Genomic DNA, 20,486 nt, shown 5'->3' with positions numbered 1-20,486 from the left:
TTACAGCAGCCCAAACTGACTAAGACAATCTCAAAATAAAAATCAACTGTAATTATCCACAAGGCTGTACAAAAGGAGGCCTCTGCTGCTACCCTCAGCTGCTCCCTCAGCTCTGCCCACATGGTCTTCCTGTTCTTTATGCACCCACTATGCTCCAGGCTCAGGATCTTGGTACTTTCGGTTACCTCGGCCTGCAACCTTCTTGCTCAATGATTTCATGACTCTCATGCTCACCAACTATAGACTTTTGCCATAATGCTGCCTTATCCACAAAGCCTTCCTTATCCACATATTTTGAATATCAACTCCCCAACTCCTAACCCAAAAACTACCCACAACACTTCCCTATTTTATTTTATTTACTTATTTATTTATTTTGCGGTACTCGGGCCTCTCACTGTTGTGGCCTCTCCTGTTGTGGAGCACAGGCTCTGGACGCGCAGGCTCAGCGGCCATGGCTCACGGGCCTAGCTGCTCCGCGGCATGTGGGATCTTCCCTGACTGGGGCACGAACCCGTGTCCCCTGCATCAGCAGGCGGACCCTCAACCACTGCGCCACCAGGGAAGCCCCCTATTTTATTTTTATCTCAAACATTTTTTATGCTACAATATATCCCATTATTTTAACTGTTTATTTTTTTATTTTATGCCCTATTTCCATCAGAATGTAAGCTCCATGAGTACAGGGATTTTTATCTATTTGTTCAGTGCTATATTCCTATTATACACTGTTTTTTAAAACAGTAAACGTAAACTATTAGCACTCTCTAATACAATATTGGCCATGTCTTGAAACAGATTAATTGCTTATGAAAGATTATAACATAATCAATCAGTAAACGCCAAGAAGCTTTTTCCTCTATAATTTCTATACTAACATCATTTGAGGTACAGTAGCTATATTTTCTGTAATAAAACAAACGAACATTGAGAGAGGAAAGACAGGGGTAGGGGATTAAGGGATAGAAACTACTATTTATAAAATAAATAAGCTACAAGGATATATTATACAGCACAGGGAATATAGGCAATATTTTATAATAACTATAAATGGAGTATAACCTTTAAAAATTGTGAATCACTATACTGTACACCATACTGTATATAATATTGTACATTAACTATACCTCAATTTAAAAAATGATAAATTATAACACAGTATTATAGACAGTTCAATTTATAAAAAGCAAGTATTTTTGTTAAGGCATATGAGACCTCCAAGGATATTAATACAACTCCTGAAAATTCTCCTGTCTTCTTTCAGTAAAATCAATGTACCTTTGTGATAGAAGTATGTTCATTTTAAAATTTCTAAAACAGAAATTATAAATTGCCTTGCTTACATTACAAGGTAAGTGTAAGGACAAAAGTATCTAGTACCTGAAAGTTATGCAAGTTGAGGTTCCTTATTATTTTCTCTTAGCATATTCTTATATAACTATAATAATTCTACAAATAAATATCAACATAAATTACTAATGACAAATGACGAGAAAATTCTATGACGACATTCCATGAAGACATAACAAATTAATAAAGTTCTGTGATTAAAACAAATTAAGTCGGAATATTCAGCCATTTTTACTGAGTTCATTGCTCGTCTTTTTATACTCTTAAATAGATAAATTAGATCTGAACATTAAGTGTGGTTTGGGTGCCCTCTGAAATAAAAGTACCGACCAGTGAAATCCTCAAAAGTAGAAACTTTCAGATAGGATTTTAATTAAATATACTATTTGAAAATTTTAAATACATCATGGAGAAAAAATAATCACATTTGAATTCAAGACTCTTTCGAAAGTAATCACCTTTGTAAAATTAGAACACAAAGTATCTTATGAGAATTCAGAGACACAAACTGAGTAAAAGAGGCTGTTTCCTTCAGTTATGCCTTCAATTAGAGTATGCTTTCCCATTTATTAAATTCAGAAACCTAGAATGATCCTGGATATCTGATATGTTCTGATGAGCTGCATGAAAAAAGCCAGTAATTATTAACATTTCAAGATCTTGTTGACATTTCTGATTTTACTCCTGTGTCATTTACCCACACAGCCCGTAACGCTGGATATGAATTTTAAAGTAGCACAGGCCAGGCAAGGTCAGAGGCTTATGGATGAGATCTCAGCAAGGAAGGAGAAGCGAATATTAACATAAATGGGACTAAACAAATAATCCAAAGACAGAGCTTCTTTTCCTTTGTTTTTTTAAATTATGCCACATACCAAAGTGTCTTACAACTTCTGAAAACATCTATATCAATATTTTATCTTACTGACTTTCAAAGTAATCAAAGTAATACTTTTTATTCTCTGAGACTATTAAAATCATCCTTTGTAAATATTCACAGTTTATTCTAAATTAGAAAGAAAAACATTTACACCAAGTCAAGACTCTTCTGTAGGATACTGAAAAAATGTGTATACTATGTGATACCTATCTGAAAAAAACATGTTCGGATTTACTTTATGTGCCATATTTTATGTCTGTTCCAGCATAAAACAGATGAAGACTTTCATGAACATGATTTCAATGAGAAAAAACAAAAGAGCAAAAGAAATAAGAAACTGAAGATTCTCATACAAAGTACATATCTTACTAACTCCTGTGCACAATCCTGGCTCCCAAGGAATATACCTGAGTCAAAATTAACTCAAAAGTAAAATATCAGAAATTTTAACTGAGGAGGAGCTTGAAGATGGCAGAGGAGTAAGATGTGGAGATCACCTTCGTCCCCACAAATACATCAAAAATACACCTACATGTGGAACAACTCCTACAGAACACCTACTGAAAACGCTGGCAGAAGACCTCAGACCTCCCAAAAGGCAAGAAACTCCCCACATACCTGGGTAGGGCAAAACAAAAAAGAATAAACAGAGACAAAAGAATAGGGACGGGATCTGCACCAGTGGGAGGGAGCTGTGAAGGAGGAAAGGTGTGCACACACTAGGAAGGCCCTTCGCAGGCAGAGACTGCGGGTGGCGGAGTGGGAAGCTTCGGAGCCAAAGAGGAGAGCACAGCAACAGGGGTGCGGAGGGCAAAGCGGAGAGATTCCCGCACAGAGGATCCGTGCCGACCGGCACTCACCAGCCCGACAGGCTTGTCTGCTCACCTGCCGGGGCGGGCGGGGCTGGGAGCTGAGGCTCGGCCTTCAGTCGGATCGCAGGGAGAGGACTGGGGTTGGCAGCGTGAACACAGCCTGCAGGGGGTTAGTGCGCCACGGCTAGCCGGGAGGGAGTCCGGGGAAAAGTCTGGACCTGCCGAAGAGGCAAGAGACTTTTTCTTCCCTCTTTGTTTCCGGGTGCGAGAGGAGAGGGGATTAAGAGCGCTGCTTAAAGGAGCTCCAGAGACGGGCGCGAGCCGCTGCTAAAAGCGCAGACCCCAGAGACGGGCATGAGACGCTAAAGCTGCTGCTGCCGCCACCAAGAAGCCTGTGTGCGAGCACAGGTCACTATCCACACCTCCCCTCCCAGGAGCCTGTGCAGCCCGCGACTGCCAGTGTCCACTGATTCAGGGACAACTTCCCCAGGAGAACACACAGCGCGCCTCAGGCTGGTGCAACGTCACACCGGCCTCTACGGACGCGGGCTCGCCCCGCACTCCGTACCCCTTCCTCCCCCGGCCTGAATGAGCCAGAGGCCCCGAATCAGCTGCTCCTTTAACCCCTCCTGTCCCAGTGAAGAACAGACGCCCTCAGGCGACCAACACACAGAGGCGGGGCCAAATCCAAAGCTGAGCCCCTGGGAGCTGTGCGAACAAAGAGAAAGGGAAATCCCTCCCAACAGCCTCAGGAGCAGCAGATTAAATCTCCACAATCAACTTGATGAACCCTGCATCTGTGGAATACTGAATAGACAACAAATCATCCCAAATTGAGGAGGTGGACTTTTGGAGCAACGAAATATATATATTTTTCCCTTTTTCTCTTTTTGTGAGTGTGTATGTACATGCATCTGTGTGTGATTCTGTCTCTATAGCTTTGCTTTTACCGTTTGTCCTAGGGTTCTGTCTGTCCGTTTTTTGTTGTTGTTGTTTTTTAGTATACTTTTTAGCACTTGTTATCATTGGTGGATTTGTTTTTTGGTTTGGTTGCTCTCTTCTTTCTTTCTTTTTAAAAAAAATTTTAATAATTATTTTTTATTTTAATAACTATTTTATTTTATTTTACTTTATTTTATTACCTTCTTTCTTTCTTTTTTTTCCTCCCTTTTATTCTGAGCCATGTGGATGACAGGCTCTTGGTGCTCCAGCCAGGCATAACGGCTGTGCCTCTGACGTGGAAGAGCCAAGTTCAGGACACTGGTCCACAAGAGACCTCCCAGCTCCACATAATATCAAACAGCAAAAATTTCCCAGAGATCTCCATCTCAATGCAAAGACCCAGCTCCACTCAACGACCAGTAAGCTACAGTGCTGGACACCCTATGCTTAACAACTAGCAAGACAGGAACACAACTCCATCCATTAGCACAGAGGCTGCCTAAAATCATAATAAGGCCACAGACACCCCAAAACACACCACCAGACGTGGACCTGCCCACCAGAAAGATAAGATCCAGCCTCATCCACCAGAATACAGGCACTAGTCCCCTCCACCATGAAGCCTACACAATCCACTGAACCAACCTTAGCCATTGGGGACAGACACCAAAAACAATGGAAACTACACACCTGCAGCCTGCAAAGAGGAGACCCCAAACACAGTAAGTTAAGCAAAATGAGAAGACAGAGAAACAAACAGCAGATGAAGGAGCAAGGCAAAAACCCACCAGACCTAACTGGTGAAGTGGAAATGAAGAGGAAATGAAGAGGAAATAGGCAGTCTACCTGAAAAAGAATTCAGAATAATGATAGTAAAGATGATCCAAAATCTTGGAAATAGAATGGAGAAAATACAAGAAAAGTTTAACAAGGACATATAAGAACTAAAGAGCAAACAAACAGTGATGAACACACAATAAATGAAATTTAAAATTCTCTAGAAGGGATCAATAGAAGAATAACTAAGGCAGAAGAACAGATAAGTGACCTGGAAGATAAAATAGTGGAAATAACTAATGCAGAGCAGAATAAAGAAAAAAGAATGAAAAGAATTGAGAACAGTCTCAGAGACCTCTGGGACAACATTAAATGCATAAACATTCGAATTATAGGGGTCCCACAAGAAGAAGAGAAAAAGAAAAGGACTGAGAAAATATTTGAAGAGATTATAGTTGAAAACTTCCCTAATATGGGAAAGGAAATAGTTAATCAAGTCCAGGAAGCACAGAGTCCCATACAGGATAAATCCAAGGAGAAATACACCAAGACACATATTAATCAAACTATCAAAAATTAAATACAAAGAAAACATATTAAAAGCAGCAAGGGAAAAACAACAAATAACACAGAAGGGAATCCCCATACGGTGATCTTTCAGCAGAAACTCTGCAAGCCAGAAGGGAGTGGCAACACATATTTAAGTGATGAAGGAGAAAAACCTGCAACCAAGATTACTCTACCCAGCAAGGATCTCTTTCAGATTTGACAGAGAAATTAAAACCTTTACAGACAAGCAAAAGCTAAGAGAATTCAGTACGACCAAACCAGCTTTACAACAAATGCTAAAACAACTTCTCTAGGCAGGAAACACAAGAGAAGGAAAAGACCTACAATAACAAACTCAAAACAATTAAGAAAATGGGAATAGGAACATACATATCGATAATTACCTTAAATGTAAATGGATTAAATGCTCCAACCGAAATACATAGACTGGCTGAATGGATACAAAACAAAGACCCATATATATGCTGAATACAAGAGACCCACTTCAGACCTAGGGACACATACAGACTGCAAGTTAGGGGATGGAAAAAGATATTCCATGCAAATGGAAATCAAAAGAAAGCTGGAGTAGCAATTCTCATATCAGACAAAAAAGACTATAAAACAAAGACTATTACAAGAGACAAAGAAGGACACTACATAATGATCAAAGGATCAATCCAAGAAGATATAAAAATGGAAATATTTCTGCACCCAACATAGGAGCACCTCAATACACAAGGCAAATAGTAACAGCCATAAAAGGGGAAATCGACAGTAACACAATCATAGTAGGGGACTTTAACACCCCACTTTCACCCATGGACAGTTCATCCAAAATGAAAATAAATAAGGAAACACAACCTTTAAATAACACATTAAACAAGATAGAGTTAATTGATATTTATAGGACATTCTATCCAAAAACAACAGAATACACATTTTTCTCAAGTGCTCATGGAACATTCTCCAGGATAGCTTATATCTTGGCTCACAAATCAAGCCCGGGTAAATTTAATAAAATTGAAATTGTATCACGAATCTTTTCCGACCACAATGTTATGAGACTAGATATCAATTATAGGAAAAAATATGTAAAAAATACAACCACATGGAGGATAAACAATACACTACTTAATAACGAAGTGATCACTGAAGAAATCAAAGAGGAAATAAAAAAATACCTAGAAACAAATGACAATGAAAATACGACAACCCAAAACCTATGGGATGTAGCAAAAACAGTTCTAAGAGGGAAGTTTATAGCAATACAATCCTACCTTAAGAAACAGGAAACACCTCGAATAAACAACCTAACCTTGCACCTAAAGCAATTAAAGAAAAATAAAAAAACCCCAAAGTTAGCAGAAGGAAAGAAATCATAAAAATCAGATCAGAAATAAATCAAAAAGATATGAAGGAAACGATAGCAAAGATCAATAAAACTAAAAGCTGGTTCTTTGAGAAGATAAAAATAATTGATAAACCATTAGCCAGACTCATCAAGAAAATGAGGGAGAAGACTCAAATCAACAGAATTAGAAACGAAAAAGGAGAAGTAACAACTGACACTGCAGAAACACAAAGGATCATGACAGATTACTACAAGCAACTGTATGCCAATAAAATGGACAACCTGGAAGAAATGGACAAATTCTTAGAAATGCACAACCTGCCAAGACTGAACCAGGAAGAAATAGAAAATATGAACAGACCAGTCACAAGCTCTGAACTTGAAACTGTGATTAAAAATCTTCCAAGAAACAAAAGCCCAGGACCAGATGGCTTCACAGGCGAATTCGATCAAACATTTAGAGAAGAGCTAACACCTATCCTTCTCAAACTCTTCCAAAAGATAGCAGAGGGAGGAACACTCCCAAACTCATTCTATGAGGCCACCATCACCTTGATACCAAAACCAGACAAGGATGTCACAAAGAAAGAAAACTACAGGCCAATATCACTGATGAACATAGATGCAAAAATCTTCAACAAAGTACTAGCAAACAGAATCCAACAGCACATTAAAAGGATCATACACCATGATCAAGTGGGGTTTATCTCAGGAATTCAAGGGTTCTTCAATATACGCAAATCAATCAATGTGATACACCATATTAAAAAATTGAATGAGAAAAACCATAAGATCATCTCAATAGATGCAGAGAAAGCTTTCAACAAAATTCAACACCCATTTATGATAAAAACCCTCCAGAAAGTAGGCATAGAGGGAACTTTTCTCTACATAATAAAGGCCGTATGTGACAAACCCACAGCCAACATCATCCTCAGGGTGAAAAACTGAAAGCATTTCTACGAAGATCAGGAACAAGACAAGGTTGCCCACTCTCACAACTATTATTCAACATAGTTTTGGAAGTTTTATCCACAGCAATCAGAGGAGAAAAAGAAATAAAAAGAATCCAAATCAGAAAAGAAGAAGTAAAGCTGTCACTGTTTGCAGATGACATGATACTATACATAGAGAATCCTAAAGATGCTACCAGAAAACTACTAGAGCTAATCAATGAATTTGGTAAAGTAGCAGGATACAAAATTAATGCACAGAAATCTCTGGCATTCCTACACACTAATGATGAAAAATCTGAATGAGAAATTAAGAAAACCCTCCCATTTACCACTGCAACAAAAAGAATAAAGTATCTAGGAGTAAACCTACCTAGGGAGTCAAAAGACCTGTATGCAGGAAATTATAAGACACTGATGAAAGAAATTAAAGATGATACAAACAGATGGAGAGATATACCATGTTCTTGGATTGGAAGAATCAACATTGTGAAAATGACTCTACTACCCAAAGCAATCTACAGATTCAAGGCAATCCCTATCCAACTACCACTGGCATTTTTCACAGAACTAGAACAAAAAATTTCACAATTTGTATGGAAACACAAAAGACCCCGAATAGTCAAAGCAATCTTGAGAACGAAAAACGGAGCTGGAGGAATCAGGCTCCCTGACTTCACACTATACTACAAAGCTACAGTAATCAAGACAGTATGGTACTGGCACAAAAACAGAAATATAGATCAGTGGAACAGGATAGAAAGCCGAGAGATAAATCCACGCACATATGGTCACCTTATCTTTGATAAAGGAGGCAAGAATATACAGTGGAGAAAAGACAGCCTCTTCAATAAGTGGTGCTGGGAAAACTGGACAGCTACATGTAAAAGAATGAAATTAGAACACTCCCTAACACCATACACAAAAATAAACTCAAAATGGATTAAAGACCTAAATGTAAGGCCAGACACTATCAAACTCTTAGAGGAAAACATAGGCAGAACACTGTATGACATAAATCACAGCAAGATCCTTTTTGACCCATCTCCTAGAGAAATGGAAATAAAACCAAAAATAAACAAATGGGACCTAATGAAACTTCAAAGCTTTTGCACAGCAAAGGAAACCATAAACAGGAGCAAAAGACAATCCTCAGAATGGGATAAAATATTTGCAAATGAAGCAACTGACACAGGATTAATCTCCAAAATTTATAAGCAGCTCATGCAGCTCAATAACAATAAAACAAACAACTCAATCCAAAAATGGGCAGAAGACCTAAATAGACATTTCTCCAAAGAAGATATACAGATTGCCAACAAACACATGAAAGAATGCTCAACAGCATTAATCATTAGAGAAATGCAAATCAAAATGAGAATGAGATATCATCGCACACTGATCAGAATGGCCATCATCAAAAAATCTAGAAACAATAAATGCTGGAGAGGGTGTGGAGAAAAGGGAACCCTCTTGCACTGTTGGTGGGAATGTAAATCGATACAGCCACTATGGAGAACAGTATGGAGGTTTCTCAAAAAACTCAAAATAGTACTACCTTATGACCCAGCAATCCCAATACTGGGCATATACCCTAAGAAAACCATAATTCAAAGAGTCATGTACCACAATGTTCACTGCAGCTCTATTTACAGTAGCCAGGACATGGAAGCAACCTAAGTGTCCATCAACAGATGAATGGAGAAAGAAGGTGTGGCACATATATACAATGGAATATTACTCAGCCATAAAAAGAAACGAAATTGAGTTATCTGTAGTGAGGTGGATGGACCTAGAGACTGTCATACAGAGTGAAGTATGTCAGAAAGAGAAAAACAAATACCATATGCTAACCCATATATGTGGAATCTAAAAAAAAAAAAGAAAAAAATGGTCATGAAGAACCTAGGGCAAGATGGGAATAAAGACACAGACCTACTAGAGAATGAACTTGAGGACACGGGGAGGGGGAAGGGTAAGCTGTGACAAAGTGAGAGAGTGGCATGGACATATATACACTACCAAACGTAAAACAGATAGCTAGTGGGAAGCAGCCGCATAGTACAGGGAGATCAGCTCGGTGCTTTGTGACCACCTAGAGGGGTGGGATAGGGAGGGTGGGAGGGAGACTCAAGAGGGAAGAGATATGGGAACATATGTATATGTATAACTGATTCACTTTGTTATAAGCAGAAACTAACACACCATTGTAAAGCAATTATACTCCAATAAAGATGTTAAGAAAAAAGAAATTTTATCTATTGTAGTACTTAAAAGTATAAAGTTTAGCATTATAATTTATATGAAATTTGACCCCATTTCTTACCAATGATGTGGCCTTTCATTAAAGACTCAGCTTCAATTTCTCCTTCTTCAAAATTATTGAGCAAAGTTATTTAAATAAATGAGATATTATAATTTACTAGACTGGTGAATTAGGTTCTTATTATTTTAGGTTCTAATAATCTAGGGAAAAAGTGCATTTTTCACTGATTTCTTAAACATCAGCCCATTGAAAAATTAAGCAAAGTTATTTTGTTTTGATATTCCTGGGTAACCTACTCCTGAAGAGATACCTTCCTCCTCTCTATTTTCAGCTTTTTAATAGTTCAACAACGACAGAACAGAAAGTCTCTACTATAAGTGAGGTGGGTGGGGGAAGGAGGAAGCAAGTTGAAAAGCAATATGAAAAATCCCATTTGGGTTATTTCATTAGTAAGTGTTCACATGTGAATATATATTTTATAGGACTGTACCCCAAACTGTTAGTCATGATTAGGTGTTACAGTTGGAGACTTTCATCTTCTATCTTAAATAAGCATGCACTATTAAAATTTCTGCTACTGTGGTATATGGCTTGTAGAAAGAGAAAGAAATCTGTTTTTAAGTGTGTGAGGTTGTTGGGGCCCAGGGCAATCCACCCCAAAATGCACCTCAATGGCATATTGATTATTTTGAATAAAGTTATGTGAGAAACAACCAATGGAAAATAAATGATAAAAAAGAAAAACTCTGATGCCCCTTTTTCCCCCTTAAAGTGGGAAATAAATCTCCCATGTGATACCAGGAGGATAGAAAGCATCCCTATCACCAAAGTTAGGGAATTCAAGGCTAAGCAAGCTGTATAGACAAAGTTTGTTACTTCATTAGTCTGCTACCCCAAACACAAGCCCCCTTGTTTTGTTACATCTCTTCAAATAGTTGTTTCTTTGTCTAAACATGATATATTATTGGCCTGCTCTGGACACTTCGAGGGGGTCCCATTTTTATGACTTACATGCATTAATTAATTAATTTTTTAAATTAATCTTTTCATCTGTCTTGTGTCAATTATTAGACCAGCCAAAAGAACTCAAGAAGAGCTAGGGCGGGGGGTGGGGGTAGGGACGTGGAATCTCCCCCTCCCTGGACAAAGTTCTGATATCCTTCCTTGGGAATTTAATGGAAAGTTTGAGGATTTCTGGATAATCACTATTGGCAACAAAACAGAAACACAATCATGAAAGCTTGCTAACAAATTAAAAACACTCAAGCTGGCCTCAAGTTTGTTCAACATAGTACTACAAATCAGATAACAGTGACATTATAGCCAGAGGTCTGACATAAAAATGTTTCGACTCAAAACTTCTATATCCAGCCAGTTTGTTCTTCTAAAGTAAGTTCAAAAGAAAGATATAATTGTAGAGTAATAAGATTATCATCCTGTTGACATACCCGACAACAGGTGATAACAATTTCGAAAGGAAATAAAATGGATGAAATAATTTTTAAAACACTGAGAAACACAACCATACAGCTCAGTATTATCTGATTAATTGTTGTTATAATAGTTGCAAAATTTAATTGCAAACATCAAAAATAATTCTTGAAAAAAGATGCAATAGACAAAGTAAAAAACGAAAAATAAGAAAAACAAAACTGAACCTACATCCCAGTAATTCCTAAAAGGACTTGGAATTAATAGGGTGAGTTGTAAAGAAGTCAGATTACGTTTAATTCTCATGTAACGTCAGAAACTACTTACATGCACCATTGTTTCTATTATAGAGAAAAATCGTATGTTTAATATCTTTAAAGACTTGATATGATGAAAACAACATGTACTTTTAAAAAGATTAAAAAGGGGCTTCCCTGGTGGCGCAGTGGTTGAGAGTCTGCCTGCTGATGCAGGGGACACGGGTTCATGCCCCGGTCTCGGAAGATCCCACATGCCACAGAGTGGCTGGGCCCGTGAGCCATGGCCACTGAGCCTGCGCGTCTGGAGCCTGTGCTCCGCAACGGGAGAGGCCACAACAGTGAGAGGCCCGCGTACCACAAAAAAAAAAAAAAAAATATATATATATATATATATATATATATATATATACACACACATATATATATAAAAAAAAGGTGAAACAAAAAATGAATAAAACAATTTGACAAGATGAAATTTATATTATGGAAAAAATAAGACATGTACTTAAAAATGCCCTTTTAAACAACAATCTTGGAATGAATCCAAAAAGTTAAGGCTAATTTTTTATATTAGTCCTTGAATTTAATCCTTTTTGTGTAAATAAACTTTAACTGTAATTAATAATAACAGCAAACAGTTACATAATGCTTACTATGAGCCTGGCACTCTTATGCAAACTCAAACACAGTAACTTACTTTTACCCTCAAATGAACTTTTCGGTTAGTAAACGTATCCCCATTTTACGGGTGAGCAATGCTAGCCCATAAAGTTAATAAATTTGCCAAAGGAAATACTGCTAAAATTTATATTTGAAATTTAATTTAACCCAGGCTGTCTGCATCCAGAATCCAGGCAGTTCTGGATACACTCTGGATACCCAGTACACTTTACAGCCTTTTTAATTAAGGGAACTATTAGAAATATACTTTTTAGGGCTTCCCTGGTGGCGGAGTGGTTGAGAGTCCGCCTGCCGATGCAGGGGACACGGGTTCATGCCCCAGTCCAGGAAGATCCCACATGCCGCGGAGCAGCTGGGCCCGTAAACCATGGCCGCTGAGCCTGCGCTCCGCAACGGAAGAGGCTACAACAGTGAGAGGCCCGCGTACCGCAAAAAAAAAAAAAAAAAAAAAAATATATATACTTTTTAAATTCTCAAGTGGTTCTTTCTCCTTACCATTTACTTATGTGAAAGGCAGAGTACAAGGGGGAAAAGTGGGAACGAGTTAGAAAATGGATAACATCTAAGACCAGAGCTGTGAATGGGCAAAGACCCTGCTTTCTGAGTCACAGCTGGTCCTCATAGATGATTAGGCTGCACTTAAAAGAATTCCTACTTAGAATTGTCAGGTTCTGCCCTTATTAGTATATAGGGTATCTCTAAGAAATACCACTGGCACAAGCTTCCTCCCCTGTATCTTCCTAAATAACTTATTCCCCTCCCTTCCTCACAGTGAAGCCTTCTCAATCAAGTCTTCCAGTTGATGTTTTTCTATTTCTTTAGGTCTATCATTCATTCCTTTAACCAACACTTTTTATCTTGAGTCCACAATATACTAAGACAGTGGTATCTTTTTCTTATATCCTAGAGTAAGGCAGGGATACACAGAGAGAGACAAAGACAGACAGTAAAACACAGTAAGATGTGATAAGACTAAAGAGTCTACAAAGTACATCTCACTTCCTTTAGCAGTTTGTGGGTCTGTACTACTGCTACATAGTTTTGATTTTTAAAAAAATACATCTATTATTTTTTAAGTTATTGATATCAATTGGAAAGGCAGAATTATTTGTTAAACAACAGAGTAGAAGGACACCTCCACGGATACAGGCTCTCCTGCAAATATTCACAGAGTGAGAGCCTATGAACAATATATTGCTCATGAAAATCAAGTTTCTTCTTTTGTATAAATCAAAGTTTACCACAGACTCTTAAATGACATGTGAACAAAACACTATCACAGTTGCTCCTTTTTTTTTCAAATATTAGATATTTAAGATAGATGAGAACATGGTATTCCAAGAGTTGTTCACATTCTTTTACTTACAGCCCTCATAGATGTCAGTGGGAATATGGACTGCTGCGTGCTGATAGGATATTTGTCGCCCAAAATTAGCATCATCGATAAAAACAGGTTTTATCCTCTGGCTGCCTGGCTCACTATCGTTCTTTTCTGGCTATAAAGAAAAAATAGACAATAAACAGAATATTACAACTTATGCTAACACAGGTATTCTCACATTCATTTGCCAAATGCATAGTCTTTAAAAAACAGATCTACAAGAATATTTTAAAATATAGTCCCATGATGACATCAGACACACAAATTTCCATTCAGGTATTAGCTTTCACATTATAACCTAACTTCTCTCCTAATTTCCTCAACCTTGGAGTCACTCGGGATCATCCTGAGAGGACCAGAGCTTTCCCACATCCAGTACTTATTAGAAAGTACATTTAAAGAATAGCCTACATACCTTTATATACAACCAAATTAAAAGTTTCCCCTTGAAATAAATTTCACCACTTATGTTACCAAATTTCTATTATTTTTAGTTTGATAACCAAAGCTACACATGACCTTTGTGTAAAAATAATAATAATAGCAATGAAGGATTATTTTATGTCATATTCCCTTGATTTCTATATGTATTCCAGGTGTATCAATTTTTGTTTTAAAAAAGTAAGTATAAATACTAAAAGAGATCTATTGTAACTCTTAGTACAATCAAATCCTAACTTCAACCAATTTGTCTCCCAAGGTAGGAGAAAAGATCCAATCAATAACGATTCAAGAAAACCCCACAAGAGTTTCAGGTTAAAGATTAATTTTGAACTATTTGAACTATGGTTGTGACACTGAATTACCCTGGCAAGCTTATCCAGTTTCTCGTCTGGCAAGAAACTAAGAACCTCACTCATTTATCCAAAATGCATCTCTCTAACAATTGTTTTTGCCTACTTATGTTAAACTTTTTATTCCCCCAGTTCAAATATAGTTAACTCCTTCCTAAGTAAACATTTTTTTATTAAGTTCAGACCTGTATTATCAACTCCATTTTAGGGACTAATGTATCCCATATTCCCAAGGTAATTTCCTCAAAACAAAACTGAAAAAAGAATCACAACATTTGACTATTTTCGCAGCACACTGCAGTAATGCAACTGATAAGCAAGAGAAAAGACTTAAATGGACAATCAGAAAATTTCATAAGAAGGCTGGTAGAATGTGGCAACACGAAGTCTACAAAGAAGTGATAGTGTCCAACTTTTTAGATGGCTCTGAAAATTTCTATAACCAGATAACCCATCAGTATCCCAAGATATTTTAAAACACACACACGCGCGCGAGTGTGTGTTTCCCTAAGGAAGTTGCAACACTGGAAAGATTATTTAGACACAAATATTAGCAAAAGGGCGTTTTTTTTTTTTTTTTTTTTGCTTGCGGTGCGCGGGCTTCTCACTGTTGTGGCCTCTCCCGTTGCGGAGCACAGGCTCCGGACGCGCAGGCTCAGCGGCCATGGCTCACGGGCCCAGCCGCTCCGCGGCATGTGGGATCTTCCCAGACCAGGGTGCAAACCCGTGTCCCCTGCGTCGGCAGGCGGACTCTCAACCACTTTGCCACTAGGGAAGCCCAGGGCTTTTTTTTTTTTTAATCAATGACTTCTAAAGCTGCAAGTCCAACTCATTATGTAATGAAATCAATTTAATTGGTCAAGACCAAATTATTTTTCAAATGAAACAATGTTCAAAGAAAATATGAAAATACTCTCTATAATAAGGGGAAGGACTATATTTGGAAACTGCGGTTTAGGTATTCTGTTTTGGGGGGTTTTATGTTTTATTATACTTTGTTGAAAAGGAAAAATTACATTTTTAGAATGTTTTTATGAGTCAATTTAATGTGCTGAATATAAAAATTAAAAAAAAAAAAGGGGGGTTTCCCTGGTGGCACAGTGGTTGAGAGTCTGCCTGCCGATACGCAGGGGACGCGGGTTTGTGCCCCGGTCCGGGAAGATCCCACGTGCCGCGGAGCGGCTGGGCCCGTGAGCCATGGCCGCTGAGCCTGCGCGTCCGGAGCCTGTGCTCCGCAACGGGAGAGGCCACAGCGGTGAGAGGCCCGCGTACCGCAAAAAAAAAAAAAAAGTTGAAGACAGATCACTGTTTTTTATCCATGTGAAAGCCACAAAGATATAATTGCTCCCCCATTAACTAAATACACAAAATAATGAAACAGTAGTGCTGAAAGTCTAAATTTTGGCAAAATACCTACACCCAGGAATCACTAATTCATACTCTTTTCTAAAACAGACGTTAGGTGTGTACAGCATGAAGGATAAGAAAAGAAAGGAGAAAGATGTTAAGAAAAAGAGGCACCATAGCGCCAAAGAACACGTAACCTAACACATCTACCAGCATTCCAACTGCTAATAAAGGAAAGAATAAAAGTAATAACTGGGGTTTGGTCTTGGATTCAACCGTGAATTTTAACATATTTTAAAATTCATCCTCTATTCTATGACTCTCTGTTCCTGGGCACAATTGACTTGAAAAAGAGAAGGGATCATTAAAACAAACTACTTTCATTAATAACAAGAATGTAAAGAGGGTCTCACCTAATAAATGATGTCATTTTTCTTCTCAACTGCAAACATCCTGAATTAGTGAAAAGCCTCAATATTTATTTTAAAGCAGAGGTTTCTCAAAGTGTGGTCCCTGAAGAAGCAGCATCAGCAACCACTGAAACTTTTTAGAGTTCAGGCTCTCAGGCCCCACCCCAAACTAGTCAATTAGAAACGTCAGGGGGCGGGATCCAGCAAGTAGTAGTTCAACAAACCCTCCAGGTGATTGTAACACACACTAAAACTGCAAGTCCACTGCTTTACAATCAATAGTTTAAATTGCACACACATTTTTGTTTAGAGCTACTCATGAAAAAGTTAGGATTAATAATAAGCATATTAATGGATGTCTGAATTTTTCTACCCTCCATAGGGTAGAAACACTGTTTTATTATTACTGAATAATAGATGTGTGCACATGGTAATATGGCCAGTAATATCTGTCAAAGGATATTTCAAAAGACAGTAGTTTCTCAAGATACTCTAAGGGTTAACTCCAACCTGAAATAACTTGGGGAAATATTCTTCTACTCTTCTGTCAAGAGAATAACAAAGCACATTGGAACATCAAAAGCTCTGAAATAAGCGTCACTAAAGAAAACCATGTTTAACCCAGTGTTCTCAAGCTTATGTGACCCTGGAATTTTTTTTTTTTCCATACAAAACCTATTACAAAGAACATACTTACAAAAAACTGTGGAAAGTAAAGACATCAGAAGATTTGCTTCTACTCAGTCGTATTAATAACACCTCAGACTAGGGCCAGTCACTGTTCCTTGGGCTTCAGCTTTCTGACTTACAAATATCGCTGGGCTGCAGGTGTGGTCCTTATTCCCTGGGGCATATCAGAATCACCTGGGGAGCCCTCTCCCCCACCAATAAAGCAGTGAATCACAACAGGGAGGACATCTTTGGAAAGAATCTCTCAGTTGGTTCTAATATCCTCTCCTACTTAAATTAAGAAGACTCAAACTAAAGAATCTATGTTACTTTCAGTTATGAAAAAATTATAGTCCTATTTCTATAATTTTAGAAAATATTACATTAGTTTCTGTAAGCATATCTTTTCCAGAAATCCTATTTATATCTATCTCTAGCAAAATTTAGATATATGAAAAGTAGAAAGATTTGATGATAAATAAGAGACAGAGTGAACTATACCTATGAATTAGGGTTAGGAATATGTGCATAAGTGCAATTATTTCATTCATTCACTCACTCAAGAAATAATGTATAGGTAGAGTGGAGGATTTAATGATAACATTTATAGAAATGTCATTTAATATCTAAATCTTGAAACAAATGTGCAACAATAGTAAAATGGTCACAAGTATGACAAATACAATTTTATATTGTTATTAAGGAATATAAAAGAGTAATTACATTGGGAATGTACATATATGCTGTATTTGTTTTTAAATGGTTTTAAGCTTAAATGTAGGTGTTAAGCACAAAGAAAGGAGAAAATCAGCCTATATTTTTAGAGGAAAGAGAGGAAAAGAGAGAAATGTAGGGATGAGTACATAGCAAACACTAGTAGCACTATCACTGGTTTTTATAGTTTTGACGGTATTCATCTTTGTGCTTTCTTGTTGTTTCCAATGTAATACAATAAACATGTATTATATTTGCAATTTAAAATATTAATTTTTGTTTTAAGTCCTTTCTAGAGTGCTATTAAGCACTATACGATTATCTTACTAAGGTGGAAGTTGCTTCTATTTCCTCTGAGCCCTCTCACACTTAAAAATTATGTTTTAAATGTATTTTAATAGAGATTCTTTCACTTTTCAATTGCCATAGAGGGAATTCCCAGGCGGTCCAGTGGTTAGGACTCACTGCTTCCACTACTGAGGCCGGTTCAACCCCTGGTCAGGGAAATAAGATCCTGCAAGCTGCATGGTGCAGCCACTAAATAAATAAACAGCCATATAAAGGGCTTTTAGGAATAATTTAAAATAATGTACTTCTCAACTTGTATAATCAGGTATCACGTCTAGTTTTAATGTACAGATGCTAAATATATTAAGAAAAAATAATATGGTTGTTGCCCATGGTCCCCCCCCGCCCTTTATTACACTCTCCATAAATTGAAGTCATTTCATGAAAAGATTAAAATTTCTAAATGTAACTCATTTCCTTAAACTTCTGAAATTATTGTTCCTGATATCATAATCCATCTTTACTTTTCTTGATATATTATGGGATTATATAGTATAATTAACATAGAGCAAATACTAGACACAAAGGAACTGACTGAGAAAAGGAAAGTGGAGAAAAGCTACTTAACACATATTGTTTAGTGTGTTAGTTAAAAATTTCAAATAAATTGTCCCCCTGGAATTAAGATCTCATTGTTTGCCAGACCACAAGAAAAATTAAGTCAGCATGTCTCTTGCCAATTTTTTTCCCCAAAACATCTCTTCTGAATTCTCCCGACTACCCTATATAAATGTGTACAGAGACGCTGAGGAGGTAAATTCCAAAATGTATTCAAATGTATCTGGTAAAACACATAAGTGAAACATGAGAAGCATGTTCCTCTGACTATTCATCTCAACATAATTTCATTTATTAAATAATAGATTAGATCACTCAGAGACAGAGGTACCAGCTAATCCTGGATGGGTCATTTAATTTTGCAAGCAGTACCTATTCGCAAATTTCATTTGGAAAGTCACCATGATGTCTATGACAGGCACAAAAGACTTTTGCATATTTAATATATTTATCTCAAATGAAACACTCTTAGAATTGATTTTTATAATAAAACATTTGTTTTTAATATTTTTAATCTTTTTCATGCTATAACTCTTTCTACCAACAGTAAAATGTTCAGAAATTAAAAGTTCATATATTTCACTTAAATTACAATAAAAATTAGCTTAATTACTGTGCACAATTCAGGCTGAACATGCTCACTGAGAAACTTTGCTCACAATCACATTATGGTTAGGTTTACCTCCCCCTGCTCTCTAATTTTTGTGTATCTCACAAAACTGTGAGAAAATTAGTTGATACTAAATAAGAGCTGAGACCCTCTACAGGGGCATCACAATTGGTATTTCTATCCCACTAGTGAAGGGGGTAAATGAACGTGTTCTTGTGTAATGAACTAAACTCTTCAATAACCAGAGACTACAGACTTGTATACAATTCTCCACAGTGTATAAGAGTATATTTTAAAACTTCCACTTCCAAATACATCCTTTTCTTTTTTACAACTATTTCACAGATGTTGTTTACAAGAGGGCCTTACAACTTTCACAACATACACATTATTGATTCTTGAAATTTTTAGTCTCAACTGTATTCCCAATATCAAACAAAACTTTGGATACACAATATGCTTTTAGGCATGATATTATCATCCAATGTAAATAACTATCATGGATGTATTATATTTACAATAGACTTTCATACAGCCAGCAAGGCGCAAAAGGCTGCTATACTGACATGTTGGTATCTACTCTATGAATTAAAAAATAAAGTTGCTCCCGTAGCCACTAGTTCACCACTGGAATGTAAGCTGGTTACCAGTTCTTACCCACACATAGGAAAGCCTCCTTTTTAGTAAATCACATGCATCAATTAGAAGTGGAGATTCATCAAAGCAGCTGCAGCTGTCCATGCCCAATTAATGAATAATAAATAGAGAAAAAGGTGCTGAGCCTTCAGCCAATTATAGTTGTTCTGGTCAGGGTGTGAGGCCAGGCTGAATAGTAAATAATGAGTCCAGTTACAGTGGCAATAAGAGTACTGTTGAGTCTCCTGAGTTAATTGGTTTAAGCTGCTATTTTTCTCCTTGAGGATGCTGTGACTCAGAGACATACTGAGTGGATGAATAGAACTGAAAAGGAAATATGAGTTGGATGACACTGAATACATGACACTAAGGGCTTAAATATAATGTTTGTCCATTTGCTTTACTGAATCATAACAATAAGAAAATAAAAATTTTTAATTATAATTTAATGAATAGACATATTGTCCTTTGAAAAAACATATGCGTTCAGCTAATCATAATATATTTGATGAGGAAATAAAGAGGTTTTTTTATGAATTGAGAAGATTTCTCCAGTTCTTCAAGTAGTTAAAATGTTTTAGCTGCTTAGATTTACCCTATGGAAAAACTATAGCATTAATTCCTCAGAGGCAATTTATTCAATATATTAAGAATGTTTTACAGTTAACATGAAAAATAAACATAACATTAGTGGTCAGAAGAAACTTGAAGAAATAATTCTATCCCTTAAAATTAGATCTACTGTTAAATTTCTGCATATTCTT

At 37.0% G+C, this 20,486-nt stretch overlaps 1 protein-coding gene across 4 annotated transcripts in view; it reads right to left on the bottom strand.

The window, feature by feature from the left end:
- Positions 1-20,486, bottom strand: part of CACNA2D1 (calcium voltage-gated channel auxiliary subunit alpha2delta 1) — a 514,372-nt gene that overhangs the window by 172,494 nt on the left and 321,392 nt on the right. For all 4 annotated transcript variants that reach the window (XM_049714933.1, XM_049714934.1, XM_033439986.2 and 1 more), the window contains one exon: positions 13,622-13,751. In XM_049714933.1, the coding sequence (XP_049570890.1) occupies positions 13,622-13,751 (130 nt within the window). The remainder of the gene's footprint in view (positions 1-13,621; positions 13,752-20,486) is intronic.

This window comes from Orcinus orca, chromosome 9, assembly GCF_937001465.1.
Source record: "Orcinus orca chromosome 9, mOrcOrc1.1, whole genome shotgun sequence".
Classification (NCBI taxonomy): Eukaryota; Metazoa; Chordata; class Mammalia; order Artiodactyla; family Delphinidae; genus Orcinus; species Orcinus orca.
Note: the sequence above shows the minus strand (reverse complement) of the source record. Positions and strands in the feature narration are given on the sequence as shown.